This window comes from Pelodiscus sinensis, chromosome 19 (assembly GCF_052426305.1).
Source record: "Pelodiscus sinensis isolate ZL-2025 chromosome 19, ASM5242630v1, whole genome shotgun sequence".
In the NCBI taxonomy this organism is placed as follows: domain Eukaryota; kingdom Metazoa; phylum Chordata; order Testudines; family Trionychidae; genus Pelodiscus; species Pelodiscus sinensis.
Genome location: NC_143070.1, coordinates 18,162,987 through 18,187,077, shown reverse-complemented (window position 1 = coordinate 18,187,077; position 24,091 = coordinate 18,162,987). Strand labels below are relative to the sequence as shown.

The 24,091-nt window shown below is 47.9% G+C and overlaps 2 protein-coding genes across 2 annotated transcripts in view; both read right to left on the bottom strand.

Annotated features, from left to right (window-relative positions):
* Positions 1-447: 447 nt before the first annotated feature.
* On the bottom strand, positions 448-20,928 carry LOC142823081 (killer cell lectin-like receptor subfamily B member 1B allele C). Its single transcript, XM_075913371.2, has 6 exons — positions 20,853-20,928; positions 12,016-12,114; positions 11,454-11,621; positions 6,615-6,769; positions 5,979-6,091; positions 448-1,479 (listed from the first exon to the last, which is right to left on the bottom strand). Exons 1-6 carry the CDS (start codon positions 20,926-20,928, stop codon positions 1,356-1,358), a joined length of 735 nt encoding a protein of 244 aa, XP_075769486.2. The 3' UTR covers positions 448-1,355.
* LOC142823123 (killer cell lectin-like receptor subfamily F member 1) overlaps positions 19,636-24,091 on the bottom strand; it is a 16,738-nt gene continuing 12,282 nt past the window's right edge. Inside the window, exon 6 of the mRNA XM_075913469.2 lies at positions 19,636-23,650. Coding sequence (XP_075769584.2) covers positions 23,527-23,650 — 124 coding nt within the window. The 3' untranslated portion in view covers positions 19,636-23,526. The remainder of the gene's footprint in view (positions 23,651-24,091) is intronic.

Here is a 24,091-nt window from a genome sequence, read left to right as displayed (position 1 = left end):
ACGCTGACGTGAATTGAGAGCTCCGCTGAGACCAAAGTCCCTGTGCCCTGAGGTCTCCCAAGTGTGCACCTCACCCCTATGCTGATGAGTCCATCTCCAGCAAAAGGGAGGAGGGCTATGCCCTAGGGAAGGGAACATCCACATACATTGCCTGCTGGGTTAACATCCATTCCGACTGTCTTCTGTCAATATTATGGCAGAGGGCTGGGGATGTCAGGGTGCAGGAATGTGGGTTCAGGATTATAAGTAGCTCAGGGCAGGGGATTCAGGTGTATGATGGGCTCAGGATGCGAGTTTGGGTTAGTGCAGGAGTGTTATGACACTGTGGCCAGATCTCGTTTGGGCCCCAATTCCGGACTTTTTGGCCAAGCAGGCTTCATTTTTAAACACAGTAAAATGATTATGTCACACACCAAAGGTTTCAAAATTGTCTTTATTTATGGCAGGGGTGAAGAAACTTTTTTGGCTTTCACTGAGTTTGGGTGAAGGAGGCAGTTGAGACACGAGGTATGGGATTGGGCTGTGGGAGTTTGGATTGGGACTAGAGCAAGGGATTACAGAACAGGGGTTTGGGTTGTGACCTAGGGCAGGAGGGGATTGTGATCTGGAGCAGAGGAGTGGGGGCAGGGCATGGGAGAGGGTAGGGGCTCAGGAGTGGGGCAGAGGCTTTGGGTTATGTGGCCTAGGGGGCCAGAGTGCCGAGGGGATGGAGAGGCTGGAGTACCAGAGGCAGGCTTACCAGTGACACTCCCAGCCATCAGCGCAGCATATTTCTCAGGACCCCATCTTGCCCCTACACAGGGTGCAGGGCCATGTGCTCTGTGAAGAAGAGCCGGAGGGGAGGGGCGACTGGTGCGTCCTGTGCTGCTGGTTCTTGAGACAGGCAGCTCCCATTGGCCAGAAACGGGCCAATAGGTTTGTGCTGAGTGGGAGCAGCCATGAGGCACCACTGCCCCCCTCCCCTCTCCGCTCACAGTGCGTGAAGAACAAAGGGCCCTCTGTGGAGGTGTGCGGGGGGATGGGGCACCCAGGGGAGCCTGCCCAGGGCTTCCTGCTGTGTCCACGGCCGGATTGTTTTGCCCAGGTGAGCTGAGGCGCCAGCGTGGGCTCCCAACTGTGGGAGGGAATAAGGAGGGGGAGGTGGGCTCAGGATTCAGAGGAGCCATATGTGTGTCTCAAACCAAGAGTGGGCGACCCCTGGTTTAGGATGAGCAGTATTAGGTTATAAAGGAGAAGTCCTCTGACATCTTAGGACTAACAAAAATGGCTATAGTATCATGAGTATTTGGACAGGCGACTGGCTTATTAATTCAGTCAAGGTGGTAGAAGGCAAACACGGCTCCCTCATCCCATTGTTATATCACGGCAGCTTCCTTCTGGCAGATCCATCTGAAGCTACCACTGCACTTCTGAGACTCAATCCTTCTGCCTCTGATGCATCCGCAGCTGTTCCCATCCACAGAGCCTGAGACCGGGAAGCTGCAGAATGAATGAGCCAGTGTCACCGGGGTTCCCTGGAACAAGCAAATGTTTAATATAGTTCCTCCCCCTCGCTCCACTGGGAATGTCCCTGACTGGACCAAACAGGTGAGCTCCAACAGATTCAGCCAGAGAGCTTCCACACCTCCAGGTACAGCAATTTAAGGCTTAGATGCTGGAGATGACCCTGATCCTGAATTCTCAGGTCCAGGAGGAACCAAGAGATAAAGTAACGATTTTGTCTAGACTGTCCCAAATAGGCTGATACACCAAAGCCAATACATGTGGCCAATGGTTCGAAAGGGACCTTTGGCAGGCTCTGTGAGAATGTGATTAGGGTCCCACGTGGTGCAGGTCCCTAACCAGGGGATATGTGTTGTCAATGCTCATGGGGAGGCGTTTTGTGATATGGTGGGGAAAAAGTGAGGAACCTCTATTGGATCGTGGAATGTGATGGCAGCCAAATGGAACTTTAATGAGCTAAGGGATAAACCCAATTCCTTCAAGTCTAGTAAGTGGTCTAGTAGGGTGGAAATAGGTACTTAGGTAGGTGGAGTTTGTTGTCTCTGTTGACACCCTAGAGAGAAACACTTCCATTTGTGCTGGTAAGTCTTTCTGGTCATGGGCCAATGGCTATTCATTATTATTAATATTTGCTTTACTCTGCCTGAGTAGGTGTTTTTGCCTTGATGGAGCCACGGAGCAGCCAAACCATGAGGTGAAGCGTTGTTGGATCCGGATGTAGCTTGCAACCGTGTTGTGATGACAGATTGGGGTGGTGTGGCAGTGATTGCAGTTGCAGAGAGCCAGTCTCTTGAGGTAGGGGAACCAAGTCTGAGCCACATTGGTTTTATAAGCATGATGTATGATGGGTCCTCGTGTATCTTATGCATTATTCACAGTATGTGCGGGATTGGCAGATAGCCATTTAGAAGAGAAGCTTTTCACAGGATGCCCGTATCCTCCCTGGAGCAGAACTGGTGGCATTTGCGATTCACACGAGTCATGCAAATATCAATTTGAGGGAGTCCCCACTTGTGAAAGGTCTTGTGGAGAATGGTAGTGTCTATTTCCCACTCGTGCTGTTTGGAAACATGGCGGCTGAGACTCTCCACCATGACATTGAGGGAGCCTGGTAGGTAAACCACAATAGGTGTAATTTTGTAGCAGTTGCACCAATTAAATAATTGTATTGCTTCTGCAGCCATGCTCCTCCCTGTCGATTGATGTAAAACAGACAGGTGGTGTTGTCTCATGAGAACCCAGATGGCTTTGTTCTGAGTGAGCGGGAGGAAGTGTTGGCAGGCATTGTATACCGCCCTCAGTTTTGATAGGTTGATGTGTAGAAGAGATTTTTAAGACCATTTCTCCTGGATTGTGGAGTTTCCTAGGGAGGCATCTGTGGCTGAGAGAAGTTGTAGGGACTTGGTGGAATAGAACACCTTGAAGGGTAGTTTGGGTCTGTGTCCTCCAGTGCAGTGAAGAGAGAACTTGTTGAAGTTCTTGCTCAGTCCATCGCGGGAGGGGATATACACTGTGGCAAACCAGGTCTAAGGGCAATGCATGTGTAGCCTGGCAAACGTCAAGTACATTGTGGTAGCCATATGCCCAAGAATTTGGGGGCAGGTCCTTGTTGTAGTTAAAGGGCTGAGCTGGACTCTATTGATAACAGTGGTGAATGTGTCAGATCTGCATTGGAGCAATGTTGCCCTGACTTGTGTAGTCTAGGAGGGCTCCTATAAACTCTACGGTCTGAGTTGGCTCCAGTGTTGACTTTTGGACGTTGATCTGCAGACTCAGGCACTGGAATAAAGAGATTTCCATGTTTCCCATCTCTAGTGTCTCTTCGTAAGTGGTACCCTTGATTAGGCAGCGGTCATCCAGGTAGGGGAATATAATTACCCCAGTGATGGAACTATGCTAAAACTCCTGCTAATGGCTTGGAGAAGACTCTCAGGCTGTGTCTACACTGGACCCCTTTTCCTGAAAAGGGATGCAGATGAGACAAGTTGGAATTGCAAATGCAGCGGGGATTTAAATTTTCCCCGCTTCATTTGTATAAACATGCCTGCCGCTTTTTTCCGGCTTGGGGCTTTGCCGGAAAAAAGAGCCAGTCTAGACGGGGATCTTTTGGAAAATAAAGCCTTTTCCGAAAGGTCCCTTACTCCTGATTTTAAGAGGAATAAGGGACCTTTTGGAAAAGGCTTTATTTTCCGAAAGATACCTGTCTAGACTGGCGCTTTTCTCCAGCAAAGCCCTGAGCCGGAAAAAAGCGGCAGCCACGTTCATGCAAATGTAGCGGGGAAAATTTAAATCCCCGCTGCATTTGCATTTCCGACTTGTCTCATCTGCATCCCTTTTCCGGAAAAGGGGTCCAGTCTAGACACAGTCTCAGAGCTGTAGAAGTTTAAGGGCTGGGAAGCTGTCTCTCCTGTCTAGAGCCAGTATCATTGTGGCAAGAGTGACCATCTTGAACCTTTGAATGCATAGACATTAGTTCGGTCCCCTGAGATCAAGTATCGGTCTCCAACCCCCTGTTTTCTTTTGGGTAAGGAAATAATCGGAATAAAAGCCTCTTCCTTGATAAGGAGGTGGGACTAGCTGCACTACTCCCATCTATGACAGAAGTTGCACCTCCAAGTGTAAGAGGTGCTTGGGCGCGGGGTCCCTGAACCTGCGGAGTCAAGGAGGAACAAAACTTCTGTCCAAACAGGTCCTGGTCCTGCAGCACAGACTCAGTGATGAACGGCAGGTTGTGGATGGGAAAATAGGAAGTCTATATGTGGCTGGTACAAAGTACTTTCTGTTGGTCCTTTTATTCATTGGGGTACTGATGCCAGTGTTTGCCATATTGGGTCAGCCGGTTCTAAGTTGGCTTCATCCATTGGCAGCACAATTTTTATGAGAGTGGAGGGCTGCAGGATTCATAGGAGTTTGTGCTGTTTCTCCTGAACTTTTTGGAGATTGATTTCCTGGATTATGGCCGCTCATTTGAACAGCCCCTGAAAATGTGTCTGGTCATCAGCTGGAGTCAGTGAAGCTGGGGAAGAGGAAGAGCTATGAAGAGGGGACCTCTGCCCATCACCTGTGAGTTTGTGCTCCCCCTCTTTGGGAGGTCCTTCATCCTCCACCGTCAACACCGCGTCTTTGGTCTGAGGTGGGGGAGACCTGACGTCTCTTCTCGTTGGAGTGGAGGGTGCTGCCTGCTCAAGAACCAGAGGTCCCATGGTGGCCAGTGCCTGTCAAATGGAGGTGGGGGGTATGGCCATGGTTGCCCGTACCAGTGCGGGGGTGGTGCACTATGAATCTGCCTTGCAGGTCCCAGCTCCCAGGGAGGTCTTCTCTGGGTAGCTGAAGAATGTTGAGAAGAGACTCTCCAGTCCTAGATACTGTGTCTGGGTTAATGTTAGAGATTGACGGTGCTGGAGACAGAGGCAAGTGGGCAGAAAAGCAGTGTTTGCAACACCAAGTGGACCTCTGTGTCACGGTGCTGAGGGAATTGCAGCAGTGCTGAAGGCTGTTTCAGCGTGGTCCGCTTCAGTGCCAGTTTAGTTTTTGTGAGTGTTTTAAGTGCCCCATGCCGAGGTCTGCAACAAGTTTCCAATCGCTGGCACAAGGGTCACCACAGGGGAGCACCCCCCGGGACATTTCTTGGAGAAGCAGAATGAGTTTGCTCTACAGTCTTAGCTGAGAGCTAGATACGTTCCTATTACTTCTGTGTACTTTGTTAATTGATTTTATTCACTGTTAATCCGTTAAACCCTGTTTCTTTAAGTTAAGTAAAGGTGTGTTCATTCTAATGTAATCATTTAGATGTATATTATTTATAATTGTTGTCCTGGAGTTAGATCCAGATTATTGCTGGAATAATTGTATTCCTGGAGGTTCCCAAGGCACACCATTAAGTGTGTACAGGGTCAGCCAGGTGGAGGCACTGCCACTGCATATTCTTTATGAGACAGGGACTGCAGCAAGGGGGTGGATAGGGTTTTCCCCAACTAAACAACATCACCACTGGGGTACTCAGGATCTCCTTTTATGTTAAAAACACCAGGCTCCCAGGCACACCTGTGAGTGTGACCAGCTCCCAAGTAACCCAGGGAGGAAAAAGGGGATTACACTAGTAAAGGTTGTAAGGTGCTCTGGTACTAGCGTAATGGGGGCCATACAAGCACCTTCATCCTTATCTACACTAGGAGGTAAATTTCCACAGGAAACCTTCTAGTGCAGACACAGTTATGTCCACAAATAAATGCATCTACCAGTATGTCTGTTCCCCTGATTAGCATAAGCTACACAGCTATCAGCACAGGCATGTTGGTAGAACTGCAGCTACACTACGGCCTTTACCAGCGCAGTGACAATGCCCTTAACCTAGGTAGCTGGGCTAGTAAATCTTTTAGGTGTGAGCCACTTGCAAGACAGACATTGCCTGTTTCATAGTAACACATTACGCAATGGGAGCTTTTCTCAAACAGGAAATGACAGGCAGCACTCACCGGGCTGGATCTAACGGGGAGCCGTCCACCCAGGTCCACTTCCCCCCGGGGGGTGTCACTTTAAGTCCGATCCAGACGTTTTTTCCATCTTGTGTCACATTCTGTATGAAATCCTGTGAAGGGCAAGCAGAGGGGGAAGGTGAATTGGCTGTAACAGGCTGGAATTCCCTTAGCACTCCCGTTAAATGTCAGTTCTGAGCTTCGGTGGCTCTGCCCATAATGCCAGCAGGCGAACCCATTAGCAGCTGAGCCAACTCACCCCTACCCCTGAGTGAGCAGGATCCCAGCGCAGGAGCAGAGAAATGTGTCTCTCTCTATGCAGACCTGGTAATATGATAATATGCCTGCATATTTTATGGAATATGAATATGCATAACACAAAGATGCTTCATGAGACGTACGTTATGGGAGATGTTTAAAGTTGCAATCTGCTGAATCTGTACTAATCTGCTGCGGGGTTCTGGTTCCGAGCCGTGTGTGCCTCAGCCAGGTGCCCAGCAGGGAAGGATCCCCTCCCCACGGTTTGGAGTTTGGTGAACTGGAAAAAAAGGAGGCTGAGGGATAGACCCAGGCTGGATAAACCCTGCTGCCCTATCTCTCTCCAGCTACACTTGTATTATTCCTGCATTTTGTTACCAGTTCCTCCTGGCTCTGGAGCATGAGCAGTCGCGAGCGCTTCCCCCAGCAGTCGTCCCGGCTCCAGTTCCAGTTGTTAGGCCCTTTCGACAGCCAGTAACACTTGTCCCCGCGCAGCAGCCAGTCTGTGGGGCAAAGTTTGCACCCGGCGCCCCCTGCAGGGAGAGATGGGAACAGAGGTGTCATCAGTTCTGAACAGGCAACTGGCAACCGGCTGCAAACTCTTGTTCAAAGCTCTTGTTTAATGGAAAATGCTGTTTGACCTAAGTGAAAGTTCACATTTTGGTTTCTGTTTTTCATTTTCTGCTGGGGGAGGGAACGCAAAATGGAAATACTGATTTTATTGGAGGAGAGGGAGGATTTCATACAGTTTTGGAAGGGAGTAAAACCTTCTAATCACTGTTGTTCTTCCAGAGGAGGTCATGTCCCCTCCAATCAGGTGCATGCGTCCGCACATGCACAGTAGCCAACCCTGTGTGTGATCTGCCTTTACTATCTCCCTGTAGCAAGACCAGTGGAACAAGGTACTGGACAGGTAGAGCCAGGGCCCCTAGCCCAGGTACCCCACTGGCCAGTGTGCAGGAAGGAAGAACACCTGGATCCTTCCTTTAATGAGAGTGGGGGAGTGTTGGGATTAGAAAAAATGAATAGGGATCTGGAATGACTGTACACTGGTGGTTAAGGAATTCTGCCATAGCATTACCCTTCAGCATGTTTTTCCCTTTGGTTCTATAGTCTGGAAAGATAGATTAAGAGTCCGCCAAAGCAGGTATTATCCTTCCCGATGTATAAACATGCTCTTTGCCTTCATATTTGTAGCTTAGAAAAATAGGGACATAGGCAGTGACTCTTCTTTTACTTTGTGTTTTTTACTTACCCACTCTTCCTTAAAAACTGAGGCTTACGCGATTTTTTCTGAAAAAGGGTTTTTTTTCCTGAAAAAAATGCATCCAGACTACTCTGCTTTCAAAAGTGAGATTGGAAGAAGATATGCAAATTCCCACGGAATTTTGAAAATAGAACGTAGATTAGATGTAGCCTTAGGCTACATCTACACTGCAAGGTTTTTGTGCAAAAATGGCTGTTTTTGTGCAAAAACCTGCAGAGTGTCCACACCTCAAATGCACTTTTGCACAAGTAAATCAGCAGTAAAACGGCAGAACAGAGGGCTTTTGCCAGTATAGGTAAACCTGCTTCTACGAGGCATAATTCCCTTTTGCGCAATAGCTGTAGCGCAAAAAGGCAAGTGTGGATGTTTAGCAAGAAACCTCAATGGGAAAAAGCACAAGTGCTCTGATGGCCATTCTATGAATTCTATGAATGGCCATCAGAGCTTTCTTGCAGAAGAATGTCCATGCAGGGTGGACGCTCTCTTGCACAAAAGCACATCACTTTTGTGATGCACTTTGAGGTGTGGATGTGCTCTTGCACAAGAAGTTTTTGTGCAAAACTCTTGTGCAAAAGGCTTCTTGTGCAAGAAGCCGGCAGTGTAGACGTAGCCCGAGACTAACAAATTATCGGCTCTAGCAATGGGAATTACTCTGACCACTAGAGGTCACTGATTCTACTCTGCACACACAGCTGAGCATTAGTATTTATTTTACTGACACTTTGGTGTTTAAAGTGCTGCTGCAGGGCTTTAAAGCAAAAGTGTGGACAGAGCCACAGTGGTGGGTGAGGTCTATCTCCGTGCTCTCTGTTTTCCACCTAAAAGAGGGGCGTAGCTCCCAGCACTGGGTGCCCAGTACAGTACTGAAACTTTGCTGCACTTGGGGGGAAAGGGTTTTCTCCCACACTGGAGGGAGAAAGTTGCAGCACAGTGAAGTGGCCGTGTAGAAATGGCCTCAGATTGCACACTCTGTGGGACAAGGGCTGTCTTGTTAAGAGGTGTGTGGGTGTGGGGAGACTGACATATTTGTCACAAAGGGGGTTTGATTCCCAGCTAGGTCATGTAGCTATGCTGCAATACAAATCAATAGTGATCCATCATTTGTGGTAGCGTAGGAGGGAGAGGCCACACAAATGACCGTGGGTCCCCTTGTGCTGGATGTTGCACATACTGACTACGTCTAGACCGCAGGCTTGCATAAGAATTGTTTTTTCAGAAGAGATCTTCCGCAAAAACTTCTTGCACATGAGAACGTCCACCCTGTAATAGTGCATCGAAAAAGTAATGCACTTTTTAAAAAGAGAGTGTCCAGACTGCATGGATGCTTTCTCCCATGTAAGCTGTGATTGCTATGGGCGGAATGGCCACCAGGGCACCTGTGCTTTTTCCTCTTTCCTCTTCTTCTGAAAAAAATTCCCAACTCCCCATCCATATACGCCTTTTTGCAAAAGAGCTCTTTCACAAAAAGGTTTCTTCCTCATAGAATGAGGATTACCAATTGTGGAAAAACCCCTCTGTTGTTTTGATTTACTTGTGAAAGAACATGATTGCAGTGTGGACATTCTGCAAGTTTTTTTGGAAAAACAGCCGTTTTTCCAACAAAACTCTGTAGTGTAGACATACCCGTGGGCAGTAAGACGATCCTTGCCCCCCAGTGAGCTAACAAATGCAACACAGGATGAGAAACAGGTGGAGATACACAAAAAGGAGCCAAGAGAGTAAATACTCAGACTGGCGCAGAAAGGAACAATCACAGCATTTATCTTGCACCCATCCAATGGGACTGATGACAAATAAAAATGACAGGAGCATGAGATGTATAGTACATCACTGCTCCACCTAAAGCATTAGACCAGGCTGGCCCTGAGCATCGGGTATAATCGGTGGAGAAGGCTAAATTGCCAGTCTGGCCCCGCCCACATTCTGCCCTCTGCACACCTGTTGTAAGTGTTCTGGGGATGGAGTGTTGCTACTCCCAGCACCTGCCCTCACCATGCTCCAGGACCAGGGAGGCTGGGGATGCACGCCCTCTGCTGGGGAGTCTGGGGAGGCTGTGGGGCCTTACTGAAGGAGGCTGGACAGGGGCTGGAGCTGGGGGCTTGTTACATTTAACTCTTCCAGTTATTGAAATAACCTTCTGCCCCCTGGACGTTTGACAAAAAAAGAATTTCATCACTCGCCTCCTTTACCCTATCACTTAGCAATGTTACCAGCACACACATTATCACACACCTTGTGGAGTTGTAGTGTTTTCTTTGAAACCCCAGCCCCTGGAGACATGAGATTAGGTGAGAATGTCAGTTTCATTAAAGAAAGTTTCTGGTCCTCGTAAGTCCCAGAAAAGTCTGACAGCACAACCCAAAAACTTCAGAGGGGGAACCAAGATATTTAAATCCCCCGCGGATTTGCCTATTCCAAAGTGCTACATTAGCATCCCTATTACGGAATAGGGTGCCAGTGTAGACACAGCCTACCGGTGCAGTGAGCTCATTAAGAAGACTGGACATACAGAGGCCTTGGGAGTCTAGCAGCAAGTGCCTGTCCTAGGAAGAACTCTCTTTGAAGCAGCATTAGAAAAGGCAAGATGTTGACTAATTGGCTGCAGGAGAGGGATAAATAGGAGGCATCTTGCAGAGGGACCCCGGATTTTCGTCTTGTCAACATGGGAGCATCGATCTGGATCCTCAGAAGCCCGGCTCCACCCCTGCCCCATCTATCTCACCTGGCCAGTGCAGTTAGGGGAAGCAACTTTTGGTAACAACAAAATGGAGTGTGCTTGTGTGTGTGTATGAGTGCATGAGTGTAATGTGTCATATGCATATGATAAGTATTGATTGATCTATGTATGTTCAATAAATGTGGTGTGTTGCCTTATCCCTGGAAAAGATCCCAAGAGCTTCTTTTAAGCACAACAGGGGCATATAGGAAAGGGGTGGAGTATGTGGAGGGTTAACTTGGGGCAGAGCCAGGGGCTAAGCAAGGAGAACCCCCTGGCACATTAGAAATTTGGCACCTGTGGCTCCAGCCTCAGACTCAGGAAGTAGCAGCCTATTAATTTCTGAAGAGCCACATGTAGCTCCAGAGACACAGGGCGGCCACCACTGCATGACATCATATTAAAAAGAACCTTGTCTACTTGAAAACACCCTGCTCTCTAACCATTGTTTTCCTGCTGTAGTTCGAACGAGAGCAGATTGACAAAAAGTGGCCTTGTTGCAACATGAAAATCTTCACAGCTTGTTACATTTAACTCTTCCAGTTATTGAAATAACCTTCTGCCCCCTGGACGTTTGACAAAAAAAGAATATAATCACTCGCCTCCTTTACCCTGTCACTTAGCAATGTTACCAGCACACACATTATCACACGCCTTGTGGAGTTTTAGTGTTTTCTTTGAAACCCCAGCCCCTGGAGTCATGAGATTAGGTGAGAATGTCAGTTTCATTAAAGAAAGTTTCTGGTCCTCGTAAGTCCCAGAAAAGCCTGATAGCACAACCCAAAAGCTTCAGAGGGGGAACCAAATTAGTCTGTAATGGGAAAAACTTAAAAAACAACTCACTTGTGCCCACAAAAGCTCATGATCCCATCTATATGTTTTGTTAGTCTTTAAAGTGCTACCAGACTATTGGTTGTTTTTTAAGCACAACCCAAGTTCAACTTAAAGGCTCAGAAGGCAAATATAAAGAACCCTGCATTAATAATTTTCCTAAAATTAGCCAATCTCACGATTTATTTAGGGTCTGACGCGTCGTTTTTGAATGCCTGGGGATTGTTACTCTGGCATAACGTACATAAAGAGACCCCTGTAGGAATGAGCATCTGGTCCATTGTATTTGGAGCTGACTGTGCCCCTTTCACATGGTACCAAGGCTTTCAGTAACAGTGATTGTGCTGCAAACTCTCTAAGGGACAGTGAGTCACGGTTCTGGGACAGTAGGAGCTGCCGTTACCTGCCAAGCTGTCATTGGGGGGTTCACATAGAATTGATTTCAAGTGAGACCGGAAATCCTCCAGGCTGGAGCTGCCTTCAGTGCTATTGACAATTCTGGTTTCATTATTCTCTGATGTGTTCAGAGCCACCCTGGTCTGTCCTCTAGCAGAGATGTACAACTGTAACACTGCGAAAGAGCATCGGTGTCAATGAAAATCACGTCTCTTGCAGCTATTTAGGGATGAAAAAACCAATGGGGGGAAGAGCAGGGTGTAAAATCATCAGACAGTGTCGTATCCATCCCAGCTAGGGTGAGGACAGGAAGGGAAAAATCCCTTTCACTGTACAATATTGGTGCATTTCTATCCTCCACCCACATGTAACCAATCTTAGCTGGGTCACACGAGTTTCATGCATCCATTTCTTACCTACACCTTATTCCTGGTGGAGATGTAATGCCCAGAGTCTCATTCACAAACGGACTGGGATCAGGAACGGAATATCCTTCAGATTTGGGGATGAGAAGAGAATTCATGGTGCACCACTGAACCCGAATGGATAAACAGATCAGTGCTACTTACCCCAAATCCTCAGCGCTATCACAGCTATTATCAGGATGATGTTCCCAGCCCAGCCGACCCCTATAGCGATGCGATGCCACCGGGGACACGGAGGGGCACCTATAAGAGGCATTATTTGGAGAAACACCATCAGCCCCCATTGCGGGAAATAACAAGAAACTTCTTCAGAGTTTATTGCAGCCTCCTGACATGGGTAGGACCCTCCTTGCCCATATGTAGAATTTGCAGCTGCATGGGGCTCCTGAGAATCTGGGGCACCACTGGGTTTTAATGTCCACTCTTCCTATCTCCGTTCTGTGGCTTTGTTTCCTCCAGAGAGGCTCATTAACTTGCAAATGAAAAAGAATCTGTTATGTAGTGGGCAGGGGGTGACCCCTACTGGCTGGTAACTGTTGCACTGCCCAGCAGGATGGCTGACTAAAGTCACATAGGCAAAGACCCAACCTGTCTGACCGGTTGAGGGCAGGGATGGAACAAAGGAAGGGAGGTTTCGGGGGAAGGGTCAGTTGCTGGCTGGGAAATATGAAGGAAACAGCCTGGGCTGAGGGTCTAGGGGAGGCAATGGACCCCTAACCCAAGGGGTCTGAGGCATCCTGGCCCTGACTCCTATAAGCACATCATGTCTATGCTGTGCTGTATCCTGGAGAAGCAATAAACTCTCTCTATTCTACCGGCTGGCTGAGTCTGTTCTTGCTGCTACGGGGCTGCAGGACCAGGGGGAACCCTGACTCACCGTCACAGCCTGCTAGAGTATTAGCAGAGCACTGACCCCGTGAGAGAGCCAGTCAAGTGGTAATGAAACCATTTAACAGACAGGTGCCAACCCCAGATCGAGTCTGTCAGTTTCGGAATTCACTGTGTCAGTCGACAGAACCCGAGTTTACAAATTTCTTTACAATATTTTATTAGTGTGTGGCTGAAGATTATAAAATCACATCTCTAAAAATAATCGGTCCCTCTGGCTGCCATCAGGCATGGCCACACTGATTTAATGGCACTGCGTAAGGCCCCATAAATTCTATGGGCAGCCCTATACATGGGAGTTCCTCTTTCCATAGAACAATAGGGACAGCTGTAACAATGGAAGCCTCTTTCATCCATTTCTCAGAGCAGCAATATCGCACCTTTCTCCTGGTTGGCTTGTAAGCATGGAGGGCCCTCCTGAAATCGTTGTGTAAAGCCACTCTCAGCCCTCTTTCAGATCCTTTCTTAAATTTCCCCTTTAATATGACACCCATGTAAGCTTCCTAGTAATTATGGCTAATTAAGTGGCCTGTTAATGATGAATTAATTTAGCTTACTTTGTTTAAAGAAACCATAACTAGGAAACCTCCAAATCGTTCACCTAATATGTGCCACCTTGTGTTCCTGTGACACATCCCCTTAACTTCCTTCTCCCCTAGCCTTTCTCTCATGTTCTCAATATACGTACTGTGTTTTGACCCCTGTCCTATAAACACTGTTATGGCAGAGTCACTAGGTGATGCTGTTACACATAATTTTATAAAAAAATTTTTGCTATGGTGTGAACACTGGTCATTCTTTGAAGAAATATTATTGTTCATTTTGTGGCATGCAGTAATGTATTTGTGGGGGAACTATTGCAGCAGTACCAGAGTTTGCTGTCTGCCTTAATTTCTCTAACTAGAGTCACATTATGCATTGCTTTTTACAACCAAACCAGGGTGCTTGGGCTGAGATTCCTGAAAGAGGAGTTTGTCTGCATGCCATCTGTGACCACCTCTGTTCCAGGACTGGTGTAGACAGTATAAATAAACAAAGGGTATGTCTACACAGCAGGGCTACAGTCAAATTAAGCTACACAACTCCAGCTATGTCAATTGTGTGCCTTAAGTCGAAATAGTTTAATTAGGCTTTTGGCACTGTCTACACGGCTGGAAGTGGAAGAAAGAACACTTTTCCTTCAACTTCTCTTATTCCTTGTGAAATGCCTTTTGCCAACAAAACAGCAAGAGCATTCACACTGCAATGTGACCTTTGTTGGGAAAACCACCCGGTTTTGGCAACAAAAAACCTTCCACCCCATGAGAGACTTTTGTCTTTTCACCTCCCTTTATTGTTGCCAAAGAGCCAGTATAAACACTGCTTTTGTTTTGTCGACTGACCCAGCTTCCACCAGCATCCCACAAGGCCTGCCCTGCTGGCTCTGCTCAGTGTTTTGATCTCTGCTGCCCTGCAGGCAGGCGCTCCTCTCCTCTGGGAAGTGTCTGTCTGCTGAGTGAACTGCTCTCTCCGGGGAAAAAACAATGAGCTAATCGTTGGAATGATCCTGTTCTGCCCAGCTAGGAATATGGCGGCAGGCCAGCTGCTGCAGCCGGGGGAAAGAGGACAGATGCTATGCTGCTCTGACGTGCCCCAGCACCATAGACAGCTCACAGAGCTGCTTAGGATGCTGCTCCAGCAGCTGACGAGGCCGTAGGAGAATTTAGAGGGATCAGCTCTGCTTTCCCCACAACACTGCCCTGCGGGCTGCTCACTCACAGTGCTTTGCGCTAACTCTCCACAGGGTGGTGGCAGTGTGGCCATGAAATGTTGACAGCAGGATGCAGAAAAACCAGGTGGATCGGTTTTCATTTTGGGCAGCTTTTGCTTGTCAACAGCATTTTAGTCACCAAACATTCCCAGTGTAGAAGCAGCCTAACACCTTGTAGTCAGCCTGAGACTCCACTATTTTGAGTAATTTTGTATCCTCTGCAAATTTTGCCAACTCATTGTTACCTAATTCCAGGATCATGTATGTATAAGTTGAGCTGCCGTGGTCCAAATGCAGGTTTTCCCCTATCTTGTAAATCAGGGGTAGGGAGCTTAAGGCCCGGGGACTGGATGCGGCCCTGGATTGCCTGGATCCAGTCCCTGAGTTTCAGGGCTTCTCCATAACATTGGGAAGCTGATGCTAGTGCCCCAGCTTCTCCACCATCTCTCCACAGGGCTGGTGCACACAAAATATACTAGCTTGCCCCTCAGGCTCTGGCATGCGAGGGGATAGGAGAACGTGGGGAGTGTCTTTCTCCTCATTTGGGGGCCACATCAGTCGGGTTTGGGGTTTTTTTTGCTTCTCATTTGATTTTTTGTGGGTCAGTGGCCCCCGACCCAAAAAAGGTCTCCCTACCCCTGCTTTTAGTGGAGTCCCTGGCAATGTGTTCATGATCATCTAATGATCCTGCAGTTACTGGACTGCCCAGCCTTTTGTGATCTTAAATCATTTTCCTCCCTCTGTGTATAAGCAAACTCCCTGCCTCAAGGCAAAGTTGGAAGCAGTCAAACTCTTGCAATTAAGACCTGTCTCTGGAGGACATGCACTTGAAGCAGACCTCAAGTATGAAATCCAGATGGGTTCAAACTGCCCCCAAGTCCTCCTTACATGGCAGTCTTGCTCCTGGGACCCAAGGGCCCACTGTTACATCATTGGACCTCTGTCATCCTGGTCTTTAAAGATGTCCCGGCCAGCTGTGTCCATTGATTTGAATGAGAATTTACTCTTTCAATGGAAGCTTCAGGGGGTAGCTGAGTTATTCTGTACAGGATAAACTTAAAAAAACAACAAAAGGTCTGGTAGCACTTTATAGACTAGATGGATCATGAGTTTTCGTGGGCACAGCCCACTTCTTCAGATGACCGGAGTCTTTCAATGGAGTGCTCCATGCAAAGAGTTCATACGTAACTCGCTAATAATTTATTCAAGATTCGCACCTGTCTCCATAATGTTTCCAAAATGTGATCACAAAATACATGTTTCTGTTTGATTTTATATATTGGGGAGATGCCACTGTAGGAGGAATGATTGTAGGAAGAACAGGTGTCCCAAAGAGCTGTTTAGCCTGTGAAGATGTATTCTGAGAACTTGAACAGAGCAATGAATAAAAATTCATCTGCTGGCTTTGCAAAATAAATAAATAAATAAATAATGCAGCACACAAGGGTGCTGTAGTACTGGTTAACAAGTGGTAACAGGGCTATGCAGTGAACAGAAAGCAAAGGTCTCTGTGCAAATAACAAGGCCCTAAAGAGACAAAGAGTGTTAGGAATCCGGATGTCCTTCAAATGGCTTGGGTTTTCTCTGCTGTTTTTTCAAGCTTACTCTGTGAATTGCAAAAAGTGAGGAGCGGAGGGACCTGAAGTGTGAGAGTTTTGAAATAAACAGTTTAATTGTTGAACGCCTCCATTTCTTTTCTCAGAAATCAAGCAAACAGCAGAGGACTTTGCAAGGGCATATTTACCTCAGGTTATGTCTAGATTGCAGGCATCTTGTGCAAGAAGCTTTTCTCAGAAGAGATCTTCCAAAAAAACTTCTTGCACAAGAGAGCGTCCATACTGCAAAAGAGCATTGAAAAAGTGATGTGCTTTTTCTAAAGATAGCATCCAGACTGCATGCACTCTCTCCCGCATGTAAGCTGTGATTGCTATGGACAGAATGGCCACCAGGACACCTGTGCTTTTTCCTCTTCCCTCTTCTGAAAAAACACCCTCTTTCCTGTCCACATGCCTTTTTGCAAAAGAGCTCTTTCGCAAAAAGGCTTCTTCCTCGTAGAATGAGGATTACCAATTGAGCAAAAAGCCCTCTGTTCTTTCAATTTACTGTCAAAAGAACGTGCTTGCAGTGTGGACGTAACTCAAGTTTTGTCGGAAAAATGGCCGTTTTCCCAACAAAACTCTGTAGTCTGGACATAGCCTCAGTGTGGCTGTAACAATCTCTCATGGGAAGTACTGAATGAAACAACAGGAATAGAGGGATGAAGTCAAGATGTTCAGGCAGAACATCGGAGGTTGAAGTTATTGTGGTCAGATAAAGAATTCTGAATGTCCTACAGATAAATATCCATCTCTTAGAGTTACTTCTAAAAATGGCATTACTAGAGATTGTAGGACCTGTCTGATTAGCACTGGAACAAAAACAAACACCTATTTCTGGCACTGTGGTTATGGTATTCTTCTTTAGTTCTTGTTCTAAAGTGTTGCTGCTAAACTGCCGATATGGTACATCCCAGAACTGCTGCATTTCAGTGGCAGATGAAACCATACACCAGATAGACTGAACGTGCAAAAATTATTCAGATAAAACTCACAGACAAATTAATGTAGAGCTACTATTTCAGACATCTAAACTTACCTTTTTATATGCAACTATTTATGCACAAGAACTACATACTGTGCAAAAGGCATCTGCAGTTATTAACAAACGAGCAGACATAAGACCTAGCCTTGCTTGGTTTCTTAATTCATATTTTTTAAATGACAGGAAAATGTACGTGATTTATTTAAAAGATTTCATTTTTCAAAAATACAATGTTATTTTTATGAAGATAATTTTTATTTCAAATTTCTTAAAAAAGGGATTGTTTACATTTTTCCATTTAATTTTTTTAGTAACATTTTTAAATGGGGATCCCAAAAAGTGTATTTTATACTGGAAGAGCATAATAAGTGGAGTTCCACGGAGATCAGTTTTGGCATGGGTTCTATTAAATATCTACATCAACAATTTAGATAATAGTATAGTCCGCTAATTAAGTTTGCAGATGATACCAAGCTGAGAGGGGTTGCAAGTGCTTTGGAGGACAGAATGATAATTCAAAGTGACCTGGACAAAGTGGAGAAATGGTCTGAGTCAAATAGGATGAAATTCAATAAGGACAAATGCAAAGTGCTCCACATAGGAAGGAACAATCAGTTTCACACACAAAAATGGGAAGTGACTGTCTAGGAAAGAATACCGCCGAAATGGATCTGGGGCCAGAGGGGACCAGCAGCTAAATATGAATCAACAGTGTGATGCTATTGCAAAAAACCAAAAAACCCCACAACCTCCCCCCAAAAATGCAAATATCTGGGATGAAATAACAGAAATAAAACATAAGAAGTAATTCTTCTGCTCTCTGTGCTGATTAGACCGCAGTTGGAGTATTGTGCCCAATTCTGGGCACCACATTTCAAGAAAGATTTGGAGAAGGTGCAGAGAAGAGCAACAAAAATGATTAAAGTTCTAGAAACCATGAGCTATGAGGGAAAACTGAAAGAACTGGGTTTGTTTAGTTTGGAAAAAAGAAGACTGAGACTGGACAGGATGGCAGTTTTCAAGTATCTAAAAGGGTGTCACAAGGAGGAGGGTGAAAAATTATTCTCCTTGCCCTCTGAGGACAGGACAAGAAGCAATGGGCTTAAACTGCAGCAAGGGAGATTAAGGTTGGATATTAGGAAAAAGTTCCTAACCGTCAGGGTGATTAAACACTGGAATAAATTGCCTAGGGAGCTTGTGGAATCTCCATCTCAAGAGATATTTAAGAGCAGGTTGGACAGACATCTATCAGGAATGGTCGACACGGTGTTTGCTCCTGCCGTGAGGGCAGGGGACTGGACTTGATGACCTCTCAAGGTCCCTTCTGGTTCTCGTGTTCTATGAGTCTAAGCACATGAGGTCAATGACAGCAGCAGTCAGTGATGTCAATGGGGGTCCCAAAGGCAGTAGCACTGAGGAGAGGAGAGGATACAGGGGTCTGAGACAAGCAATGCTGGTCACCTGGCTGCGCACTAGTCTCTCACCTGTGTGTGCCTAGATCCTGTAACTGATCTCCACGACCAAGCCCTGTCTGTGGGTACACACGAGGGCAGAAGTGGGGGGACAGGGCGGGTATCGGTGCTGAGATTCCTTCCACCAGGCTACATGGGACACGCCCAGAGGCAGACAGTCTGTTTCCATGTGGGGGCTTGCCCTGGGGTCACCGCTACTGGGGCTCAATCCGCAATCCCACTGGAAATGCCAGTTATGAGCTCCAGACCCTGTGTCCGGCTCGTGCTCCTTGTTCTGGGGCTGCAAACGCCTGTTGTTCCCATGCTGGGATCTCTCCCAAGGAGCAGCTGCCCTGATCCCCCAACCCCCGGCTCAGCCCTGCCCTCTCCCCATTCCCTGGGTGGCCAGGTCAAGTGCCTGGCCATGCGAGGAGCTGAACTAGGAGTCGCCCTTCCCGGCACTGAGCCATCCTGGGGACAGATCGCAGGCTCTTTGTTTCCATGGAAACAAGATGTTAAAAAAATGCCCCTAAAGGTCCCATCGAACTCGTCCCCCAGTGGAATCCCAGGGCAGGATCCTTCCCTACTGGGCTTTGACCTACCTGATCCTACCTGTGCCCAACCACGGGAATCTCCCAGTCCTTCCCCGCTGGGGGCTGATTTCACTAAGGTTGCCAAGTGTCTGGTATCAGCCCAGACAGTCCAGTATTTTCGCTTCCTGTCTGGTAAGAAAATTCAGAAAATACCGGACACCTAAAATGTCTGGTATTTTCTGATTTTTTTCACGGACAGGAGGCAAAAATCCTGGGTGCTTACCAAGTTCTGCAGGGAAGCTGTCTGGCCCGGAGCAGGGACACAATATGGCAGACAGAACGGTCGTCGGCAGCCTGTTAGGGCCGAAAAGTCTCAAAAGCATTTCTTAAAGGGGCCATGCTGGGTTTTTTTTTAAATTATTATTATTATTATTATTATTATTATTTAATTTTTTTTGCTTAACAACTCTCAGGGTCCTTTTCTTTTTTTCTCAACAATTTTGGTCTCCCCCTTTTTTTCCTCAACAAAATTCTTCCCCATTTTTTGGGAGGAGGGGGGGTGTTCAGTAGTTTTGGTTAAACCATCTGGCAACCCTAGATTTCATAGCCCAGCAAACCCATCCCTTCCCTCCCAGCCTCCCCTGTAGGAACAGACCCCGTCTCCCCAGATCCTGACCCACACGGGGACAGGAGCAAGACTCTGCAGGGAGGCAAGAAGCCCCCGGATCTGGGTGGAGGGACAGCAGAGAGAAAGGCAAAGACCTCACCAGACAGGCTGGGCCCCAGATCCTAGTTCCAGTGGGAGAGGGGAGAGAAATCAGGCCCCTTTTGGAGTTACCCAGGCTCTCCAGTTCCCAGTGACACCCAGATCCTGGGGTTCAGGAGCTCCAGACACCACAGAGGAGCAAGGCCTCCTGGGCCCTGGATCTCACAAGGGGAAGGATTTCTTGACAGCTGGGACAGTTGCAGAAAGTGAGCATGAAAAGGGCCGCCATGCAGCTGTGGTTGTGGTTAAAATTCAGTAGAAGGAGGGATGTAATGCCATATAATCCCCAGTCCTCGCTGGGAATGGAAGGAAAGAATTAGTGGCCGTAACCACTGAGGTTCATTTTCAATTGGTGCCACCTCATCTGGCTACCTTGTCATTACCAAAAGTGCAGAATCGGTCGTTTTTCAGACCAAGATCTTACACTGTGGGAACCTCCTGAATGCCCATGGACATTAGATTTCATCACAGCCCATTCTCCACTGTCTGTGACAGCAGCATGCTCCTATCCAATGGTTTGCACTCAGTGGCCAGGGAAAATACACATACCGGTGGCCAGTCATGCAGCACCCCTGTCATTTGTCATGGCCCCAACATTTACTGGGTGCTCGGTTGGTTTGATGCCTTCCCAGTGGGCACGTTCACTGTGCACGGCTGTAGAACATGCCAGAAGTCGATGGTGCTGTTCTCGGTAGGAAATCGCAGGGCGATAATTGAGTGTTCACCAGACAAGCCCTTAGCGGTGCCATTGGAAGTGCAGGGAGTAATTTCACTCACTCTCTGGCAGTGAGTTGTGTTTCACTCCATGGATTGTCTGTTCATCCCAGGGCACTTTCCCTCTTCCCCCCTCTCTGAGCCATGACACGCAAAGGCCCCACCCTGGGCTGTCAGAGCGGCCCAGTGAAGCTGGGCACCTAACTCTCAGTTAATTTCATCTCCCTTGGGTCCCTAAGAAGCCACCCCCAGTAGTTGCTGTGTGGCAAAATGCTCTGGGATGATGCTCAGTCACTTACCTTGGGCTGCAGCCAAAGCAGGGCAGTCTGGCTGCTTCTCCCTTGACCGGAGGTTTAATACCGTGTAGCCCTCCATTGCCCAAGCGAGTCCCTGCTTTGATTTCCAGCCCGGGGTTCAGAGCAAGGAAAGGAGGCTCCCTATTAACTGGCCATCAGGCGTGATCTGTGCAGCTCCGGGCTCCCGTGAGCACCGGCCGCTCTTCTATGAAACCACACAGGAAATGTGGATACCGAGCAGTGCACATAGGACTTCGTTCCCTCCCCTGCACACTTCATTGAAAATGAGCTGCAATTGGTTTTTGTAAATTTCATTTAATAAGGTAAGTGGGGGAGGGGAGGTCATTCAGATTCTTTTCCAAAAGTAGAGAGGAAGATTTTTTTCAGACCAGAGAGAGACACCATGATAGGACAAGAGAGAGAAAACCTCGTTCATTGCACAGCATCGTCAGCTTGCTGCTTTTCCCTGCCTACTATCCAGGGAAACAGTGAGAGCTGGATCCCTGGGGGGGGTTATATATCCAGCTCTAACAGCCCTTTGATCGTGTGATCTTATTCCCTCTGTGCTGCCAATGAAGTGTCCAGATCATTGTTCACACACGTGTTGGAGTCAGAAATGGAACCCACATGGAGATAGGGGGGAAGGGGAAATTCTAAGGTGGAGCATTGTGCATGAATTAATTGTGACCTGATTACTCCAAATGTCGATCGCTATCAAGATGATTTCTCAGATGCTCCAAGCCATACAGCAGAAGTGGGGAACCTACAGCCCCTGGGAGCGATCCAAGCTGTGGCTTGCCTTGATCAGGCCTGTGAGGTGCAGGGCTCCCTCCCTCCAGAAGTAGGGACAGCTGACACTGGCACATCAGCCACATGCGGTGGGAGGAGGAGGGGAGGTATGTGTTGCTGTAGCTGGAGCACTAGCACCAGCTCCCCACTGCCTCTCTCTCTTTGGACCTATGAAGACAATAGAAATGGCCATTGGACTTTGTGGGCATGGGCCTGGCTTGAAAGGTTTGGGCAGTGGTGTTGGAAAGCTGGGGTAAGGCCTTGACTTTGAATCCTCTGTAGTTTAAGTTTTAGAACTAGATAAAACTCTTCCTTTATTTATGGCCTGTGCTTACACACCCTTAAAATCCTCTCTTATTTGGTTAATAAGCTTGTATTACTGTTAAACCCAATCCAGTGTGTTTCTGTTGTCTGCGTAACTCTTAAGGTTGCCAGATAGTTTAACCAAAAATACCGAATACCCTCCCTCCCCCAAAAAAACCCATGAGGGAAAAAATTCTGTTGAGAGAAAAAAAAAGGAGGAGACCAAAGTTGTTGAGCAAGAAAAAAAAAAGCACCCTGAGAATTGTTAAGCAAAAAAAAAAAAAAAGGGGGAAAGAAAAAAGGCGTGGCCCCTTTAAGAAACGCTTTTGAAGCTTTTTGGCCCTAACAGGCTTGTCTCCCTGCTCCGGGCCAGACAACTCCCCTGTGGAACCAGGATTTTTGCCTCCTGGCCAGGAAAAAATCAGAAAATACAAGACATTTTAGGTGTCCGGTATTTTCTAAATTTTTTTACAGAACAGGAGGCAAAAATTCCGGACTGACCGGGTTGATATCAGACACCTGGCAACCCTAGTAATTCCATTTAAAGTGGCACATTTGTGTGTCTGGTTCCCTTACAGCAAAAACAATCCCAGTCTCTCAAGCCCATCCAGGAGAAGGCTGGGCAACACAGAACCTATATTTCTGGGGGGAAATCCAGGACTGGGCATGTATTGGGGTCACTCTGCTGTGTAACCAAGACTGGAAAAACCAGAGAGTGACCCAGGTATGGCTGGCAGGCTGCAATTACACATCCTGGTTATGACTTTGGAAGCAGCACCAGGTGACTTTGTGTGTCCCGTGTCCCAGGGTCTGGATGCTGCAAGGGGATGCTCGGGAGCGAGGGGAGCCTGCTGCTAATTTGCCGAGTGACAGCTGGTCTGCGAGGCATGGAGGAGAGCTTACAGGGGCAGAGTTGGGGAGCTGATTGCATGCTAGAGGCAGGTGGTGGCAAGGTGCCTCCCAGCCGTGAGTACTAGGGATATAAGCGAGTAGTTGACTATCCGGGTACTTGAGTACTTGAGTCAACTATTTGCCTACTCACATTTCCCCCTCTTCCACTCTGTACCGACTTAAAAGCTGGTTCCCCCCAGCACTATCACCACAGTGCTGCCCCTTCCCTCCTCCCCCCCTCACTGTTGCCTCTCTCAGAGGCAGCAGGGGGTGCTGCCATGAAACAGCCTTGGCCTGCAGTGGGCCCCAGCCAGGGCAGGGAGCCTACTACAGTTAAACTGCAGTGTTGCAGTGGGGAGGCTCCTGGAAGCTTGCTTCCTTATCGACTAGTCGTGTAGAAATTCTATCGATGACACGCTTTGCTATTTGCTCCCCTCCTAACATCCCTAACGCGTATCCCGGGAAGCAGCATGGGGCGGGAACTCACTGCAGGTTTAGGGCAGGTACAAATCTCTCCCCAGGGGCTGCCCAGGGTGAAGGATGGAGGGAAGAGCTGTGACTGCCAGAGGCACCTGAGTCCCATCACCTCCCGGGGCTCCGCCCCAGCTCTGAGCTCTGCAAACCCGCTGGCTGAGCCTGAACCCAGGGTGCTGCTCCTCCTAGATACCCAGACACGGCTCCTTCGTCCCACCGTTTAGATCACGGCAGCTTCCTTCTGGCAGATCCATTTGAGCTCCGCGCCGCACGTCTCCGAGTGAATCCGGCTGCCTTTGATCCAGCCGCAGCTGTTCCCGTCTGCCGGGCCCAACACAGAGAAGCTGCAGGATTGAAGGCAGCATCAGTAGCGCTGGGGGTCCCCGTAACAAAGAAAGGCCCTTCAATGATACCTCCCCCCGCCTCTCCCCTGCCTCGCTCTGCTGGGAACCTTGGCTGTGGAATTGTCTGTCTCTGTCACTACCCTGCAGAGCATCAGTCCAGCTGACAGCCTAGGAGGTGAAAGGGTTTCTGGCAAGGAATGAACGAGGTTGAATTTCGTGGGGTCAGTGACTTGGCATTTTGTCATTGGTCACCCAGACCTCCCACAGCTCGATGTCCCTTTAAAACGCCAAGTCAGAGTCTCAGGGGTGAGAGGAGACCTGGGTAAGGGGCAGCCACAGGGAGCCAGAGAGCTGGTCCAGATGAACGGTGAGGGCTGGATTCACAAAGGGACTAAAGAGCCTAATGGCTCCTTCAGGCCCCTCCATCCCAAATCCGCTTTC

Excerpts from the sequence above, each read along its gene's own strand:
- LOC142823081 (XM_075913371.2), bottom strand. The coding sequence starts at position 20,928 with ATGGAGGGCTACACGGTATTAAACCTCCGGTCAAGGGAGAAGCAGCCA. Across the intron at positions 12,115-20,852 it reads TGCTTTGGCTGCAGCCCAAG|GTGCCCCTCCGTGTCCCCGG; the intron begins GTAAGTGACTGA and ends TGCCTCTTATAG. Across the intron at positions 1,480-5,978 it reads TCCCCGTTAGATCCAGCCCG|CTTCCCGGTCTCAGGCTCTG; the intron begins GTGAGTGCTGCC and ends TTCATTCTGCAG.